At 35.4% G+C, this 20,372-nt stretch overlaps 1 protein-coding gene across 2 annotated transcripts; it reads right to left on the bottom strand.

The window, feature by feature from the left end:
• Positions 1-1,349: 1,349 nt before the first annotated feature.
• On the bottom strand, positions 1,350-19,465 carry LOC140746190 (apyrase-like). Of its 2 annotated transcripts, none has more exons than XM_073078233.1 (11): positions 19,270-19,465; positions 16,046-16,268; positions 15,014-15,211; positions 10,898-11,028; positions 8,838-8,988; positions 4,777-4,903; positions 3,952-4,109; positions 3,361-3,442; positions 2,815-2,973; positions 2,171-2,319; positions 1,350-1,568 (listed from the first exon to the last, which is right to left on the bottom strand). In XM_073078233.1, the coding sequence occupies exons 1-11, from the start codon at positions 19,398-19,400 to the stop codon at positions 1,443-1,445; spliced, it is 1,635 nt and encodes a 544-aa protein (XP_072934334.1). In that variant the 5' UTR covers positions 19,401-19,465; the 3' UTR covers positions 1,350-1,442. The 2 variants fall into 2 exon arrangements, with proteins under 2 accessions (XP_072934334.1, XP_072934335.1); XM_073078234.1 differs by lacking the exon at positions 19,270-19,465 and adding an exon at positions 18,000-18,240.
• Positions 19,466-20,372: the final 907 nt, after the last annotated feature.

The raw sequence follows: 20,372 nt of genomic DNA, 5'->3' as shown, positions 1-20,372 counted from the left end.
GCATTTTTATTGTAATATAGGGGTAACATACGAGCATACAGTCCACCTGATGGCAAGTGGCTTCTGTCTCCCATGGAAAACTATAATCAACCCCAGATAAGATAGGATTTCTACCTGAGTCGGTCACATATGCTCCGCTATCCCAGGGCTAAACTGGAATGTCTCTTAAGAGCATTCCTTACCACACCACAGAAGATTCGAAGAGAGACCACATTTACTTTTTACAAAATGTATCATAAAGATGTGATTATTGGTATTTGTGATTTCTCAACATGGTGCGTAATACCCATTGTATTAATTATCAAACTTTTCAGACTAGATCACATATTTGCCTGATTTTTGAAATATAATTCCAATGCTTGTTGGAATGAAATACAGAAATTCATGTATTATTTAGTCATAACTAACACTATAATACTATATTACTTACTAAGTAAAGAGTTCCGGGTTCAATCCCTGGTCAATTAAATGTATATCCTTGAATTTAGTGGATGCACAACCGGGCGTCTACATAAATCAATTAGACATATTTTCTGGGTTTTATGTGTTACTAGCTGACCAGGCAAACGTTATGTTACTATATAAATAAAAAAATATTAAGGGTGAACAACCCTTATCACTTAGGGGCATGAAAAATAGATAGTAAAGCACAAGTGAGGCCCCACATGGAGTACTGCTGGCATCTCTGGGCAGGGGCGCCTCAATATCAGCTTAACCCACTTGACTCCGTACAGAAACGCGCGGTGCGAATCGTCAATGACCCAGTGATCTCTGATCGGTTAGAACCCTTAAGCCTGCGGAGGGATATAGGTTCCCTCTGTGTGTTCTACCGGCTTTACAATGGTGTGTGTTCTGAGTAACTGTTTGATCTGGTGCCTACATCGCCCTTCCTTCATCGCACCACCCGCCGAAGGATGACGTTCCATCCACATCAGCTTGACCCGTGGCGGTCCTCCACGGTTCGGTTTGCACGGTCATTTTTACCGCGTACGTGCAAAATTTGGAATGAACTTCCTCCTGAGGTATTCCCTCAGGACTATGATATGGGACTCTTCAAGAGGGGTGTAAAAAGAGCTCTCCTTCAAAGCCGGCGATGCATTGGCGACTCCTCTGATGTTGCAAATGTCCATAGGCGACGGTGACTGCTTTCCATCAGGTAGCCCGTCTGCCTTATCGTTAGGTTAAATATTAAAAAAAAAAAAACAAAAAGTAGCCGATTCTTAGACCTACTGAATATGCATATAAAATTTGGTAAAAATCGGTAAATCCGTTTCGGAGGAGTACGGTAACTAACATTGTGACGCGAGAATTTTATATATAAGATATACACAATTTATGAACTCCCTGAATGAATGTTTTAAAATATTTTATTAAAAAATCATTTTGCAAAATGAAAATTATTTATTATTAATTAATACTAATTAACAAGTTGTTGAAATGCATTATTGTTTTATAACTATTCTTCCGTCAGTGGTAACATTTAATGGCGAATGTTTTTTAATGTACTCTTCCAACATTATCTGATCTCGTCCAATAACTTGAGTATTTCGTTTCCCGTTTTTAAACATCTGAAAAGAGATTTTTTTTTTATAAAGTAATAAAAACAATCATAAATACATCGTAAAAGGAACCCGCTGTTCACTCATGTTTCTAGCTTTAGTAGTTTAGACTCTGTGATGATGAATCAGTCACTAAGGACAGTTGAAAGGTGATGGAACTAGTAGTTCGAACGGGGAAGTACCAACGCCACCCTTACTTCTACCATGAAGTAGTTTTACGTTTCAGTGAAAAGTATGTCTGCTGAAGCAACTATCTTACTCCTCCAGAGTAGAAACGCATCCGTGATTGGTTTCGGGTAAAACATTTTTTTTTATAATATAGGAGTAGCAGACGAGCATGCAGTCCACCTAATGGTAATTTACTGCCGCCCTTGGATATCTGTAATCAATCCCACATAGGATTAGATATTCCTACCTAACACGCGCCTAACACTGCTGTTATTAGGCAGCAATAGGTGTGGCGGTGGTGCCGCCGGAGTCGAACCACAAAGGATTCTACCACCTTCAATGTGTCCAGGGATGCAGTAAGAAAACTTTAACATCTATGATCCATTTCATCGACGAAAATACCTCATATAGATACCAGTGCGTAAATTTTCTATATAGATTACCGTAAAGCCATCTCCACCGTCCGCCAGGAAGGCTGGTGCAATCACTTGGTAGGACTTCTCGGGGTCGAGAGGCGTATCATTTTTCCCAACATGAACTGATGTGACACGATGCCCTTCTGGTTGCGTCAAGTCGTATGTCACTTTCAGACCTATATTTGTGAATTAAGAAAATATTATAAAATAAAAACTTGACTGCATAAACACAATTAACTAAAATGACAAGAGCTAGACCTAGAGCAATACATTAACAAATAATTACAAAATAATTAAAAGTTTGTTACTCGCTTCATTGACATTACACACCCCTATTTTTTAATATATTGTCACATAATTAATAAAAAATCTAACGACACTGGTGTTAAAGAATGGTAACTTAAATAATGGTCACTTAAAATGAGATAACGAAATATTTACATAATAAAGCTGTTTCCAGAAGTGGTAAGTAGTATATAATGAAATAGTATTTAATGTGTGTGTGTTTGCGTGCGTGTTTGTTTGTGGGTGTGTGTGGGTGTATTCGTAATATTATGTTAAAAACAGTTAATCAGTATGGGTGTGCGTGCCAATCAAAAATAAATAATACAATACACACACTCAAAAAATTTTACCCTCAACAGTAAGTAAAAAAGGATAGAAACACCAACCAGAAACCTGTAGAAGATAGGGCCCTTTGAAAGGACCGTAGGCCCACGCGCTGGTCACGCTATGTTCCAATGCCTCCAACACGTACTTCCCTTGGAGCTCAAAGGTTTGTACACGATCGAAGAAGGGCAGCAGCTCAAATATCGTACCCTTTGTTATTGCTGGAATTTAAGATTAAATTTAAGAAAACAGCGCCATCACCAGCTGAGTTAGCAAATTTAAATTTCAACTCCGTAAAGTATCTATTTGATAAAAAGCAACAAGTAATAATTAAAATAATCCTACTGTTTAAAAATAATTAACTGAAAAGGGAACAAATGTAGCGTATACACGATAAAACGATACCTCATATGATAGTAAAGTTAATTGAAGTTAATCGATAAGATCATAATTGGTCCGATTTTATTGTATTCAGCATATTTTAATTAAATTTCAATGTCTTTTTCAAATGCATCTAGGTAATCAAGAAATAGTGTGGTTTATATTTTTAAGTTTAGATCCAAAAACAATCGACGCTCCTACAGTTCAAGTTTCAATGCAATACCTACTTCCACTCAGTATCGAAGATTTGATATTCCCACGTTGTATGAACGCCAGATAGTCGAGAGATGACTTGAATTTTTGTTTTCCCTGAAACATAACGAATATTCAATCAATTCCAAATTGCCAATAAAATTAAATCCAAAATGGTCAAAATACATGCAATCCACGTAATGATACTTGACACCCATAACATTTGTAATAAGTGCAACTAGAATTACAGTCCTAACAGAAGAACTACGTCCCATAACTTCCCTTAAGAAGCAACATTAAACGTCTTCTTTAAGTGTCTTAACTTTAACTAACTTTAAAAATCGGAACAGACTAACGCTTAGCGTGCTATTGTTATTTATCAGAATATTCTGTTATAACTTACTGTTATAAAATAACTGTTATAAATAATCGGTTGTAACGTTTATAACTTAACTATAATAACGTAGCTACTACAACTGTTATAGTGTAACTATAATAACTGTTACAGCTACTGTTATAACTTAAGTAACGTAGGTTTTACATAGCCAAAGTGCATTTCATTCTTACACAAGGTCCATAATTAGATGAATTATAACTAGCTATTAATGATGAACAAGTAATCTTACGTATTCGACCGACGAATCAACTAACAAATCCCCGAGAGCGCACTCGCCAGTAACACAATCCTCGAAAAATAATGATGTCTTCGTTTCACCAACGGGTTCATTTTCTGCGTCGTGTACCAACTTCGCGTATGGTGCTAACCTGGCTTTTATGTCTCCATCTGTAATCATTATTATAAGTAGAGTAGATGAAGTAGGTGAAGGTAGAGTAGGTTTTGAAGGTGGTAGAACCCTTTGTGGTTCGACCCCGGCGGCACCACCGCCACACCTATTTCTACCTAATAACAGCAGTGTTAGGCGCTGCTGTGTTCCGGTTTGAAGGGTGTGGTAAGGGAGACATACTTTTCGAGGCGTTCCAGCTTAGTCCTCAGGGGTAGCGGCGCATCTGTGGCCGACCTCGGGTAGGAATATCTAATCTTATCTGGAGTTGATTACAGATGTCCATGGGCGGCAGTAGCCACTTACCATCAGGTGGACTGCATGCTTGTCTGATACTCCTATATTATTTAAAAAAAGGTGAAATGAGGGAACATAATAATGTAACCAAACACATATCGGACAAAACCGTAACTCTCTTTTTACTCGTCGTAGTCGAGTATAAGTAAAATTATGCCTCATGATACTGTGACTCCCTTCTCTTTCATTTATATCATAACATATTGTGTGCTGTAGTTAACTGATTGGATTTTTCCCTAGTTATTAACAGAAATCCTAATGGAATTTAAAATTTGATGACATTAACGGAGGCAGTACCTAACGAAATACCTTCAGATAAACTGCATGCTCATTCAATAATTCAATTTTATGAAAAATACTGCGTATAGTTACCTTCAGGTACCGATCTATCTAAGAACAGTGGGCCACCATCCCATTCAACGTAATCTCCCTTATAGTCGAAATAAACTGATAAATTTCCCATATATTTGGTGAATGCAGACGCTTGGACTATGAGGACCTGCAAAAAGTGGAATAAATTAAAATGAAATTTTAACGGTTCTAGAGCCAGTAGTGTTGGACAGGAGGGTACCATCACCATCGCCTATTATTCTCTACTTAGAATGATGAGGATTAAGCCACAATCCTTCATGCCCTAATCCTTCTCATTCAGAGAGGAGACCCCTTTTTTTTTGCTTGTCGCTCGCCGCACCGTCTGGTGTGTACAACGGTATGCGACCACACATACAGCCGTCCTTCCCGGGGACGCTAACGGGCGTTTCGAGCTCCACTCTTGCCACCCGCAACTAGAGGAGATCCCTGCCCAACAGCGGGACAATAATGGGTTGATGACGAAGCCACAGTCCACTACGCTAGGCAAGCGGCTTGGTAGACTCTACATACCTTTTGGGAACATTTTTTTTAAAGATCTGTCAGGCTTCCATCTTTAAAGCAAGTGATACCTAATTAATTTCTAATACGCACATAACTTAAAAAAAATTGGAGACGCGTGCCTGGGATTCGAACCTCGACCCTCATTAAGTGACTCAGTTTCAACTAGGCTGGGTACAACAAACCTGTTTCTAAGATAAAAATATCTTAAGATATTATTGTAATATACCTCTACGTATACACGACTTGACTGACAGCTTAACCCTGACTAATATATTCGACTAACTGACCCTGACTTTACGCCTGACACTGGGTCACATAATCGAATGCACTTGACCTGTTTACGTTGCTTATCATTTTACAATAACAGTGTAAAAGGACCTTCGTTAATACGATAATTGAAGAAAATTTATAAATTATCTTATTCATAGATTGAAGTATTTTTTTTTATGTTATATAGGAGTAGCAGACGAGCGTGCAGTCCACCTGATGGTAAGTAGCTACCGCCGCCTATAGGCATGTGTAATCAAGACCAGATAGGATTAGATATTCCTACCCGAAGTCGGCCACAGATTTTTTTTATATAATATGGGAGTAGCAGACGAGCACTCAGTCTACCTGATAATAAGTGGCTACCGCCGCCAATGCACATCTGTAATCCACACCAGATATGATTAGATATTAATACCTGAGGTCAGCCACAGATACGCCGCTGCCCGAGGACTAGAGATGGGCAAAGAACCCGGTTTAAACCCTGTGCAGGGTTTAAACCCAATAAATACCCGTTTATTTCCTCCCACTGGGTATTTATTTGGGTGTTTATAAAATGAGTTAATAAAATCTACACAAAGCTTTTAAAATAGTTCAAATGTTTATTTAATAGATTTACTATAGATTTTTACTGTATTTCTAATGTTTTTACATTATTAAATATTACATTTTTAGGGGTTCATCTATTTTTATTACCTTTTTAATTATTATTTGTTTGACGAAACAAATAGCGCACAACTAAAACAAATAAGTATACCACTCGTATACTATTGCACAGGTGGTGTGGGAATATGGGCATATAATGTAAAATGTAATTCTTACGTATCTTAATATCTTAATAATTATAGCTTTAAGAAAAAATATATAAACATTATTTTATAGAAAATTTTAAGTGCTACAACTTTGGTCTAAGGTACTTTTCGATAAAATTTACTGTTTTCGAGAAAAATCCAGAAACCCGAAAATTTTGACGTTTGACCCCGAATAAGTGCCGACACACACATCTTTTGGAACTTTACTTGTGAGGGTAAACCCAAGGTCTCTACGGAAATTTAGCTTTATGTTATTTGATTACTATTTTTATGTCTAAATTGACCGGACTATAAAAAGTTTAGAAAATCCAAAAGTGCACGACTCATAATGCTCATTTAATTATGAAATATAAAAAAAAAAACTTAAGTCGTTCAAAATTAATTGCCGAAAAAACAGCTGTAGTAGGAAGAAGGTACTGCACAAGCGCCCCTGGTGGAATAAATGTACATAGTATCTATAGATATACAGTCTTGTAGTTTTCGTTTTTTATTAATTGCAATTAAACGACACTGAATTAATTAATCATTCGCATTCAGTGACCTACAATCGTCGATTAGAATTAAAAAAAAAAAATTAACTCAAATGATGGATTTTTTCACAAGTTACAGTGTTTTCAGGTTTCACACATGACGGACAGGAAAATTTTTTGACCTATTTTGGTGTTTTTTTCCAATTCTATTGCAGTAAATCAATTTTTAAAAAGTATGGAATTAATCTCCATTAAATTATCTCGACAATAGTATGCAAAATATCTTGATTCCGTGAACTATCAAGGCTATAATAATAAAAACAGCCGCCAAAATGAAGCGAAAAAAATTTTTCGATCGTAAAGCACTCTCTGATGCTTCGCATCATGAGTCGTGCAAAACTCCTCTATCAAAATGTTTCAATGTCATTTTCTGTAAATTAAGTAGAAAAAAGTTAAAAAAAGTCTTCCCAAAGTTTAATCTATTTGTTATTATCTTTGTTATTTTTGGTTTAACGACAAAAAGTTATAGAACTAAAATTATAGATTAATCAATTTGAAACCATAATTGTTCTTACTAAATTTCTGTGCGACAAATAGTTTGCCTGGTAGAGCGTAAAAACGCTTTGTGCCCCTTTTTTCAAGATGGCGGCCGAGGGACAACAGTTGGGACTCCACAAATTAGGATTTAACTGTACACTAAGCCCTTTACACTAATCATTGACATCTATAAAATATAATTGGGTCTTCGAAAATTGCAACCCAAATGTAACACATCCGAATGGACTATTACAGCGTACTTAAATGAAATATGTGCTTTTAGAGTGCATATTTAGTGAATTGTTTACAATATTATTTTAAAAATGATATTACACGAAGAAAATAAAAATATGAATGACAATAGTTTACACCCGCTGTTTGGGTGTTTATTTGGGTTTAAACCCTATTTCACCCAAAATACCCGGTTTAAACCCGTATCCACCCATTGGGTTTAAACCCTCTGCCCATCTCTACCGAGGACTAAGCTGGAACGCCTCGGAAAAGTATCTCCCTTACCACACCAAAATAAATTATGGAGCATGCAGTTTATCTAACAGTAAGTAGGAACTATCGTTAAGCGTCCTTTGTCGCCCTTGATATATATGTATAGAATTAGAGCCCTACTTCACGTCAGAGTAGACAAAGATCCACGGGAAAAATATTGCACTTCCTTGCGGTCGAGTAATAATAATATATTCAATATAAGGCCTAAGTAATAATTATAGTTTAGAAACTAAAAGCCACGCTAAAATAGCACAAGGAAAATCGTTAATCTTGATTCCTGATCATGATGAGGAGAATGGGATAAAATTATTAACGTCGTGTATTGTCATCGATTCTTGATAATTGTTCAAAATTTTGAATTAATCGGACTGTTCAAAGTAGGTAAGAATAGGGTTCAAAGATTCCGTTACACACATACATACAACCCAAGCTAATAAAAGCGTGATAAAAATAGCATATTCACGGATTTTTTCCGTTTATGCGCATAGAGCGACATCACAACAAGCGTAGAAATATGAAAATAAATTAAATGAGTTGTAGTTTGCGGTTATTTCCGCTACACCGGTTATCCTTGAACGGTATTTTGGCCGAAATAAGGAAAACGCTCCATGAGTTCTCATTCTAAACTGCTAATGCAAACCCTTAGATGAGATAACATAGATTGATCACTCCTAACAAGAAGGTCTAACCAGCGTTGAGAATTAAAATTGTGTGCCTAAATAAAGTGTTGCCACGTCTCCGTCTAATAATGTCCTTAAAATGTTTGAAATACTTATTTATTTAATTTTTCTCTAAATTTTTTTTTTATTTGTCAAGAATTCAAACAATAAATGATAAAATCATCCTTTCGTGGCTTCATTCAATTTTAAGGCGGTGAAGTATCTTTCTGTTTTACTTATCAAAGTGCAAACCATAAGCTTTCGTGAAAAAATGACCTACGTCTCTACGTAATCATACCATGATAAATTACCTTATGTTTCTTATCAGCGGTTGTCTGAATGAATACTGGGTAGGGTCCTTCGACGGTTTCATTGCTCGGGGACGGGCCATTCCATAACAGGGAGTGGGAATGTCCGCCAACTATTATGTCTACGTTTTCGCCAAAATCCCGGGCTATCTCTCTGTAATCAATTCATACATCATATTATTATCATCGACGGCAGGGGGTACTACCAGTCCACTTATTATAATATATTTATTTATTTTACTATGACACACCCGATCAGTTGTAGACTTTAAACTAATAACTTGCTTTCACAACTTGGATGCGACAAAACGAAAGATCGTATAATTACTAATTACAGATAACGCCACATTATTACAGACATACAGTCATGTTATCTTATTAATAATACTAGTAATATATTTATTCTCAACCACATTTCATTTTGAGTAATACCAAATATTTCGAGTGGCAGGTACAAGACGATCTATCCGCTTCAACAAATAATTGGAATTCAGCTGCTCACGTATTACGCCTTACGTATCGTATTACCACGTATTATAGATCCTTATATTGTGGTATTACTCCTTCTCTTCACTGTACGCATATCCGTGAGTCACTTTGTGGGCTCGTCTCATTGAATATCAGCGCCGTGATGCAACACACCACAGCATCAATGCTAAGTAAGTGCCTTGTATTCTGCATGTAATGTATACATAGACAGAAGCATAGGGATATACTGTAATTATTTAGTTAATTATTGTATTGTTATTCGTTACTTCACTTCCCCATATCCATATCTCACTATTCTGTTATTAATTAACTTGTCTTTGTTATGTGTATACATTGCATTACCTACGTAATAAACTTATTTCTTTCTTTCTTTTTTCTAGCGTGGCGTAATTGTGACGTAGTTGCTGGTGGTAGGGTGTGAATGTCGGTTGACTTACACATAAAGCTACTATCTTAATACTCATACAACGCACCTGTGATCGGCTTCAGACAGAACCCCTGTTCTATACGTAATTAGTCACAGACGTCAATGGGCTGCAATGACCACTTACCTTTAACAAAACTCGTACTTTTAACAAACAAAAATCCTGTAGCTATCTGGTAGGCTGATTGACACGCAGGGCCGGATTTGGAATTTTAGGGGCTCGGGGGCAACGAAAGAGTATTACTTTATTTCAACAAACAATGCTGTAATTTCAAAAATTCAAACGTTGGTTTTCTGATAAAATAGTAAACACTGTTTAAAAAACATAATACTAACCCGTCAAAATTTGGACATTTTTATTTCAATGGTGGGGTACTTTTCTAACCTACCCTACCAAATCTGGCCCTGGTAACTCTTTTAGGCGCATTGCAAAACATGGGTACAGACAAATAAAGGTACGGATACTCAGAACTTTTTCTGTTTCGCGTCAAGCGGCATTACCTGCCCCCCAGACCTATTTCCGCGTTATAACAGCTGTGTAAAGTCGCCGTAGTGATGTGTTTAGCAAACATATTAGTATAAGACATTCCCGTTTAGATATAACTCCTCGCGTTTCAGTTTAGATACATTTTTTATCATTTGACACTGATGTTACTAGACAAAGATGTGGACATATTGCCAGCAGAGTTATAATCCTATTTAATTTCGGCTACAAAAGTAACATTTCTGTCATGCAGTATTTTTCTCGGTAGGAAACTGTGGATGCGGACTGAGTTGCATATGACTATAGAACGCCCTCAAGTGTGGTAGCGCATTTGTGTTCGGCTTCAGGTAAAACCTGTTGTATATAAATTTGGTCAAATATGTCCTTAGGCGGCAGTCAGCTGTTCGATTCGGGCGGCATAGCCGCCACACCTACATCTGCCCAATAAGAGTAGTGTTAAGAGCTGCTGTGTTCTGGTTTGAAGAGTGTGGTAAGACGATTATTCTTCGGGGGTAGCGGCACAGTACAAATATGGTAGCGGCGCTTCTCAGGTAGGAATCTAACCTTATATCTAGGGTTGTCCAGATGTCCATAGGCAACAGTAGGCACATACTATCAGAAGGACTGCATGCTCCTCTGGTACTCCTATGTTATAAAGAAACGCACTTATCCATCTCAAGTCCACAATGCGATAGTACGATGATGATGTCCACTCCTTTTTCAGTCAACGCCTTAGCTTCCCGTGCCGTCGCCTCTCGTGGATCGGTGAAGGTTACGTTGCCAGCAGTTGATAGCACCTGGAAACCATAGTATTGAATGTTAAGTGAGATGGAAAATATATGATAGCCTATTGGTTAAAATTTGTCTGGACATTCCGGAGGACCGAGATTCAAATCCTCTGACTTCAAAATTATGTGCGTATTATAAATAAGGTAATTATCACTTGTAAATATGGTAAGGGAAAACATCTCAAGGACATCACCAGTCATGAGAGTTCTAAAAAAAATTTTTCAAGGGTGAGTGAAGTCTGCTAATTCGCATTACGCCAGCTCAATGGATTAAGGCCTAAGCCCCTTTAATTCTGAGAAGAGACCTGTACCAAACAGTGGGACAATAATGGGTTGACGACAACCATGACGCCTATATATAGGTACCTATGACGCCTATAGAGTCGAAAAGCAAAGGGTTCACCTTTACCTTACCATGTACACCGGAATAGCCAACTTCTATATATAAAGACACCTTTAAAAGTAAGCTATTCTATGCAATGTACGGACTTTTATAAGGGAATCCCCCTTCTCATAAAATAAATAGTGCATTTTGCAAAAAACCTAGATATTTTCAACGGTCTTTTATTGACTACCTGTTGTTATAATATCAATGAATATTGTAATCGTTTTATGGTTTTACTGCTTACCTTTTCCTACAAGGAAAATGTATTTTAATAAACAATTCCGAACAAAATAAAATGAAAAATACGATGAATAATAAAAAATATATAACGTAATTATTAATAGTATTTTAGTCATAAAATAATTTACAACCCAATTAACAACCTTTATATTAGTCGGTTTAAATACTTATGATGGTAAGTGGAAAACTCCATATAGGTATGTAGCTGATCATAGAAGCGTAGTGTCTCCTGAGGACTAAAACGGTCACCTCTCGCTAGAAATGGATGTGGCAATGGTCATCCTCAATCAAACTATTAACTACACAACTATTATTGCTGGGGACTTTAATATAAATACGCTTAATGTTAATAAAATTACATCAGAGTTCATTAATTTGATACAAAACTTTAAATTTATACTACACAACAATGAACCCACTAGGCAACATACATGTATAGATCATATAATAAGTAATATTATGGAGGCTAAGTGTGAATTATTACACCTTGGTCTTTCGGACCATAATACAGCGCAACTGTTAACCATTCCCACTACTTATAAACCTGAGTCAAAAACATTTCACTATATTTATAAAAAAGACTTATGTGACGAAAACATCAAAAAGTTTAAAAATTGCATAAAAAGTATCAGCTTTTTAGAGGTGTTTTTGGACAATAATCTTGACTCTTCATTCAATAACTTTCATGATCTCATAACACTGTTTTATAAGCTATGTTTTCCTACAATAAGACTGAAAATAACAAATCAGAAGACAAATAAATGGATAAGTAGAGGCCTTAGGATTAGCTGCAAAACCAAGAGATCGCTTTTATATGCATATTATGTCAATAAATCAAAATATAATAGGATTAAATATAAAAAATATTGTAAACTTTTAAAATGTTGCATAGATAAATCGCGAAAATTATATAACGATAAAATAATATTAAATTCAAAAAATAAATGTACTGCAGCATGGAAATTAATAAAACAGCAATCTGAAAAAACGACAAATCTTGACAATGACTCGATAAAAGAAATAATCATTGATGGAAATAAAATTACAAATAAATATGACATTGCTAATGAATTTAATAAATATTACAGGAGCAATAAAGCTAATACAATTAGAAATACTCATACGATGAAAATAATGCACATAAATAATTCTATTTTTCTGAATCCCTGCAGTACTGATGAAGTTAAAAACATAATCTCGAATTTAAAGAATACAAATGCTGTAGGTTTTGACGACATTTCAACTAAGGTGGTAAAATCATGTGCTAATGAGCTAGCACCTGTACTGACCCATTTAATTAATCTTTCATTTACAAGTGGAACATTTCCAAAATTACTTAAGAAATCTATAATTAAACCAATATACAAAAAAGGAGATAAATCTTCAATCGATAATTATCGTCCTATAGCACTAATCTCGGTATTATCCAAAATATTTGAAATATCAATGCATAATCGAATTACTGATTTTATAACAAAACACAACGTATTATGTACTGAACAATTCGGCTTTCAGAAAGGCAAATCTACTACATCAGCTTGCTTTAACATTGTAAGTAAAATTATTAAAAATGTAGACGATAAAATACCTACGGTAGGAATATTTTTTGACATGAAAAAAGCTTTCGATTTTGTTTCACATGACTTATTATTAGGAAAATTAGAACACTATGGTATAAGAGGACCAGCCTTACAGTGGTTAATTACATACCTACACAATAGGGAAATATGTGTAGAAGTTAATGGTTTCCGTAAAAAAATGTATCATGAAAGATTTAGATCATGCTATATTACACAAAATGAATTTGGTGTACCGCAAGGCAGCGTTCTTGGTCCCCTCTTATTTATAATATATATCAATGACCTTCCTCAAACGACAAACGTTCCGTGCACACTATTTGCTGATGACATATCTGTTGTATTGACATGTAATAATAATTTGGATAATTTCGTAATTAATATTAATAAATCTATTGACAAAATAATTAAATGGCTTATGGATAATAATTTAGAAGTAAATTTGTCAAAAACTAAAATTATACAATTCTGCTCTAAAAAAAGTAAACGTGGAAATTTAAATTTAAATATAAACTACAATGGTCAATGCGTAGAAGAAGTGACAGAAACTACATTTCTCGGTATTAGGATAGACAAATACTGTTCATGGATACCGCACATAGATTCCGTCTGTAGAAAACTGAATAAATTCTCGTATGTATTTCATAGGCTGAGGAAAACTTCCTCTCAAGAAACGATGCTTTTAGCCTATCACGGCTACATAGCATCCATTTTAAGATATGGGCTTATTATCTGGGGAAATTCCTCTGAGATAAACAGAGCATTCATTAGCCAAAAAAAATGTATAAGAGCGATTTGTGGAAAGGCGCCATGGGACTCATGTAGACCACTTTTTAAAAAACTAGGGCTCCTTACTTTACCCTGTATGTATATCTTGGAAGTAGCATGCTTTACTAGAGCTAATCAAAATTTATTTGTAAAGGCAAGTGATATATACCCTAGGAACTCTAGAAATCCAGACCGACTAGTACTTCCTAGAAAACCTAGAACAGCTTTCTATCACCGAAATTGTGTCGCTATGTGTGGAAGAATATTCAATGCTGTTCCTACGGACATAAAAGACTTGCCATTAACAAAATTCAAACATAGGCTAAGATTGTGGCTAATTGACAAATGTTTTTACAATGTGCAAGAATTTCTTGACATAAAATGATTAAATTATTCAGTATGTATTATTAAGTTTTATTAAATTAAAATTTTATTTTTGTATAAGTGGCTAAAAGTCTTGACATTGTAATTATAATGTATTCTAATTTATTAATTATGATATTTGTGTGTATAATTTTATATTGAAATAATAATAATTGATCCTGTAATTTTATTAATAATTTTGTACGTCAGTGATGACAAAATGTATATGAAGCATTTTACAAAATAAATTTGATTTGATTTGATTTGATTTGAACTATAGTGGTTACGTTTAATGATAACATACTCTCAGTTACTAGTACAAAAGCATTGATAACCTAGTGGTTAAGAAACCCGGCCTCTTGATATAGGGGTTCGAGGTTCAAATCCCAGGCACGCACCTCTAATTTTTTCAAAGTTATGTGCGTATTATAAATAAATTATCACTTGCTTAAACGGTGAAGGAAAACATCGTGAGGAAACCTGAATACCTGAGAAATCATGGAAAAAAATATTTTTACAGATATGGTAGTCTAGAAATTCGCACTTGGCCAGCGCGGTGGACTATGGCTGAATCCTTCTTATTCTGGGAGGAGTGCCCAGTTCCGTGCCCAGCAGTAACGGGTTGATAATGATGATGATGATGACTACCAATACAACTAACCTTTGTATCAGTCGTAATGAGACCAATCAGCCCGATCTTTCTTCCATGCCTCTCCACTATCACATGTGGTTTGTAAAGTCCTTGAAGAATAGGCTCGTTGGTAGTGTCCATGTTGGCAGCTATGACTGGAGCCTTTAGCGCTGACAAATACGGCGCCAGACCCTCAGGACCATCATCAAATTCGTGGTTTCCGATCGCCTGTAAAGATAAAAAATTTGGTCTTAAAAATCTTTGCTTGTTATATTTAAAAGTAGCAAACGAGCATACAGTCCACGTGAATCATGATACTGATATGAGACGCCCTTGATGGGTCGCTAGTCGCCTCATAACTGAAGGTGGTAGAGATCTTTGTGATTCGACTCCGGCGGCACCACGGCCACACCTATTTCTATCTAATAACAGCAGTGTTAAGCGCTGCTGTGTTCTGGTTTGTGATGTCTCCCTTACACTTTTCCGAGCTCTAGCTGGTGCCGGCCCCAGGTAGGAAACTAATCCTATCTGGAGTTGATTGCAGATGTCCATGGGCGGCCACTTATCATAAGGTGGACTGCATACTCGTCTGCTTCTCCTATATTATATAAAAATGTTTTTCTTTAAAGTAGAATATGATCCCTAAAAACAGTTAAAAACATAGTGCTGAAAAAGCAAAAAATTGAAATAACCAGAACAATGATTCCATATGATATAGCAATCATTCCCGTTATCTACAAATATCCCTTTAAATGATTGGAGTTGTAAGATTGCTTCATCCTGAATGGAGGGAAGCGTACAATTTCCTCATTGAACGAGATAAAAACTGTCTTGTAAGGTCAAACACCTTGAAGTTTTTCTATGGGTACGTAAAATTCTTGATGGAAAAGAGCAGAAAAGGAAATCGTAGCACACAAAGTAATAATTATAAGTAAAATAATAAACTAAGAATATGTTGCAGGTGCAAATGTTACATCTTAGGAAGTCTTGGGATTTTTTGTCCCACTTTTTGACAGAGACACTATAATTAAGACAGGCTCTACATTACTAGAATTAACTTACATGGGCATCATGAGGCAGCAGATTCATGAACTCCTGAGTGACGTTCCACTTGAGCAACGTGTACCAGTAAGTTCCCTGGAAGCTGTCTCCGGCGTTCAGGAGCAAGGAGTCCGGCTTCTCCTCCCTCAGGACCTGAATCTCGTGGTACAGGCGCGGGAAGCCGCCAAGACACGAGTTGTTGTTGAACCGGCATGTCGGTGTCTCTACTGCTGTCTCTTCGAACCTTAAATCAAAAGACCATGTGATGGAATGACCACATTCAGCATTTGAAGTTGAAGTTATACTCGTACTTCTGTTTGGGTGATTGAGAAAAAAATATGAGAGTGCTTTTTTAAAATGCCCACGTGATATCTAAAATCGGCACCATAAATCCGTACTCAACGCCATCTATTATTAAATCGTTAAGTTAAGGCACATAAGTAAGGAAATTATGAGAGAAACATAACGGACTGGGTATTCGGGCCCCGAATTGCCCCGATTCGGGGCCCCTCTTGTTTAGGGCCTCTGGGCCTGGACCCCCTGTGCCTTATAGACCATCAATAAGAATGCATGTTCGTTGTCTGCTTCAATAATAAAGGTTTGTAACTTAACCCACGTCACTGGCAACAAAAACATAAATTACAGCACTCAATTGCATTGCAACAAGGTTGTTGCAAAAAAGTGTTTTCGTCAGACATACCTAAAGAATGTTGTAGCGAAACGATTCTAAATCTATGGATTTCTTACGCCCTTTATTAATAATCAATCTATCTACTGTTTACAAAAATTCGATATTTGACAATTCCTGAAAACTAGAAATTGTCTCGATCTTTGGAAGGAAAACATTAGATAGATTGATTTTTAATAAGCGTTAGTTAGTCTAACTAACTTATCATACACACGTGGTAGACATTGGCCGTTGGTAAGACAAAAATCTTCGTTCTATACAAAATGCATAGATAGGTAAAGATTACTCACTCCTAACAAGATAATGTACCCAGTTTAGAAAATTTAAATAGTTGCGTAAAAAAGTTTTGCCACGTCTCCGTGCTAAAATGTCCCTAAAATATTTGAAATAATTATTTATTTATTATGTAAATTACGCAGTGCTAGTTATTTATTCGTAATTTTTCTCTAAAAATGTTTTTATTTGTCAAGAATTCAAAAAAAGAACTTACTAATAAGCCGCTTGTGGCTTCATTCAATTTCAAGGCGGCAAAGTACTACTTACAAAGTAAAGTCTTTACTAATCTATGACAAAATGTTAAAACGTATTTACTTCCGTAACGCGACTGCGGAAATACGTGCCGTGCCTGTAAAGTTTAAAATTATGACTATCTGACACGACACGTTGTATGTCTGTCAAAATTGGCAAAACTAGTTTATTGACAGACATTTAAATAACCTTGCGATAATATCTGCGTATCTTGTTAACCTGTGCCATTTTAACAATAAACTTATCAAGTACCTACTTACATAAAGTGATTATGATTATTGCATGCAATACGTCGCCGATTTCAAAATAGTAACCTCATAAACCTTAATAACCTATTGTCATAATACTCAAATATATAAGCTTTGTTAAGCTAGCAGTGATAGACTAGTAATTAAAACTCGTCCGCTCAATCGGAGGCCAAGATTCAAATCCAAGAAATTATTTGTCACTTATTAATAACGCTGACATTGTTAGAAAACTTACATGCTTTGAAACTTTAAAAAAAGTTCTCAATGGTGTGTGAGGCTTCACCACCAATTCGCACTGGGCCAGCTTGGTAGACTATTTCTAAACTCTCTTACTGAAAGGTGACCCGTACTCAGCAATAGAACAGTAATAAGTTGATGTCGAAATACTATTTCACCTTATCATAAAAATAAATATTATACGTACACCCATTCCTATAGTAAAATTGATGTATTGTTGTATACTTGGTTAAGTTAAAATTCATATAAAAACTAAAAACATAACAATACAAACCGTGCGTGGAAATCATTATAATGAATAATGTTCAGCTTATACACTCCCTCGTGATGAAACGCGCGACAATATGCCACTTCAAATGTAACGAATGCAAGGATAAGGTTTTTTAACATAATTGTACACTACATTCACTGTCACACAACGGTCCGATGTGTCCGAGCTACGTACAGTCACTGACAGAACAGATATAAGTCGAAGTGAAGCGATAAAACCACACATTGATGAGTACAATTCGGCGGATAAATACAAACGTGCGTGCTAATCGCGAAGACAGCGCACGGCCCCATGAGAATTCTATTTTTAAATGATAATACAAATTCAATTTATTCATAAATTGTATTCCGGATCGCTCGTCAACGAATCGATACATTTATAATTTAAAGCCTTTTTTGATAAATAAGTACCTAGCACATGATTTATTTAGTATAAAATACAAATTATGCACAATTATGATGCAAAATAGTTGTAATTTATATAATTATAGATTTTAATTACATTTTAAAACAACAACTTATAAAATATATTTTTTTGTTCTCAAGTGTGAGGAGCTCTTTTCTACACTACTTACAGATCTACAAATGATAAAGTACTAAGCATAAACGCATAACCTAAGACATAAATGCATAGCCTATGTGGCACTACCTAGGGGAAGTACCGGTAGACCGATACCTTCCCACAAATTGGTAGAAAATATTATTTTATGATACTGAAGTGGTAAACGAGCATGAAGTCCACCTGATGGTAAGTGGCTTCTGCCGCCCATGGACATCTGTACAAATACAGTTAGAACTCTTACCTGAGATTGCATGAGAAATGCATTGTGAAAAAACATCTTCAAACTTGAACCTGAAACCATCTACTTAATAAACCGACATGGCGACCCTTCTTACACAGAGGTCATTAAGATTTGTATCTGATATCTTGTTTACCTTAGTTCTTTGTTTTAAACGACCTAAGTAGAGGCACTAATTAAATTAAAGGCAATACAATGCCGTCTCAAATAACAGACCTTGATGTAAATTAATTATTTATTTGATATTTTCATGTCATTATATCCAGATGTGACTGTACCTTTTTTTCGTTTGCACTGGAAATATACCATACCAATATATATATTAATTATATACATTATGAACGTATCAATTTAATTTTCATTTACTCAAAGTTTCAATTCGAAATGAGCACTTATTGAATTTAAGAAATAAAATTCTCTTTTTGAAACATAAAATACAATGGATACACTAAAACTTGCAATAAAAATACAAACCGTGCGTGAAAATCATTATAATGAATTATGTTCAGCTTATACAATCCCTCGAACGGTAGCGCGAAACAACACACGAACTCAAACGTAACGATCGTAAGAATTAGATTTTTCAACATAATTGTACACTTCATTCAGTACTACGATATTAGAACGGTCCTCATTGTCCAAGGTACGTACAGGCACTGACAGAAGTGAATATAGAAATGACTGAGTGATAAAATCACGAATTGATGAGTAAACAGTTCGGCGGTTAAAGTTGCGTCACATTGAGCGCGTGTAATAAACGTTTTTGTGTTTACTCTTTTGTTAATTTAGTCCTCTTAAATTAATACTGAAAAAATGAAAATTTCTGATTTTATTAGATTTTTTTGAGATCTTTCGGTAGAGTCAGCACAAAAATAAATGTTGTAGTTTTTATTATAATTATCTATGTATATTGTGATATTAGTGACGTCAATAAAGTAAATTGGAAGGGCTTTCATATTTCCATGACAGAGGCACCACTATCACACCTGTTTCGTTTTGACCCTTACACAATATATATGACGTGGTTTAGTCCCAAAATTATTTCTATGATAACTAATGTAGATGGAATTACTTAAGGAAAAAACTGTTAACGTTGAAATTAAGTAGTACAGAAATGGAAATTACGTTAAAATATAATAAAAAGTGCCTGCTCATCGTTAAGTTATTTATGTTTAGGATTTATCTGTGAGAAATTTAAAAGTGGTCAGCTCTCGAAGTCTTACCTATAGTCTACCTATATAGCTATAGTCTATACCTGTTTTATAGTCGCATCTCAGTAAAATATACTTATAACTTCCTGTTCAGTTCATGTTACTTGAAATTACAGAATAGAATACTGATATCTTGAACAATGCTTTTTACGACACGATGTAATTGCTTTGCGGAATCCTCAGTTATCGCAATCTAAATAGTTATGCTGACTGAACTTAAAAATATGGATAAGAATCTTCGGTTCTTATTAGTGATCGAAGATAAGAATGCATGGTCTGCTGTATAATAAAAAGAATTGTGCGTAATTTATTAATTTGTATTCATTATTGAGTCATATTTTCCAATTAGGAAAAGTTTATATTTCA

This window comes from Epargyreus clarus, unplaced genomic scaffold (genome assembly GCF_041222505.1).
Source record: "Epargyreus clarus isolate Ecla_fem2 unplaced genomic scaffold, WU_Ecla_fem_2.2 ptg000012l, whole genome shotgun sequence".
Taxonomy (NCBI): Eukaryota; Metazoa; Arthropoda; class Insecta; order Lepidoptera; family Hesperiidae; genus Epargyreus; species Epargyreus clarus.
Note: the sequence above shows the minus strand (reverse complement) of the source record. Positions and strands in the feature narration are given on the sequence as shown.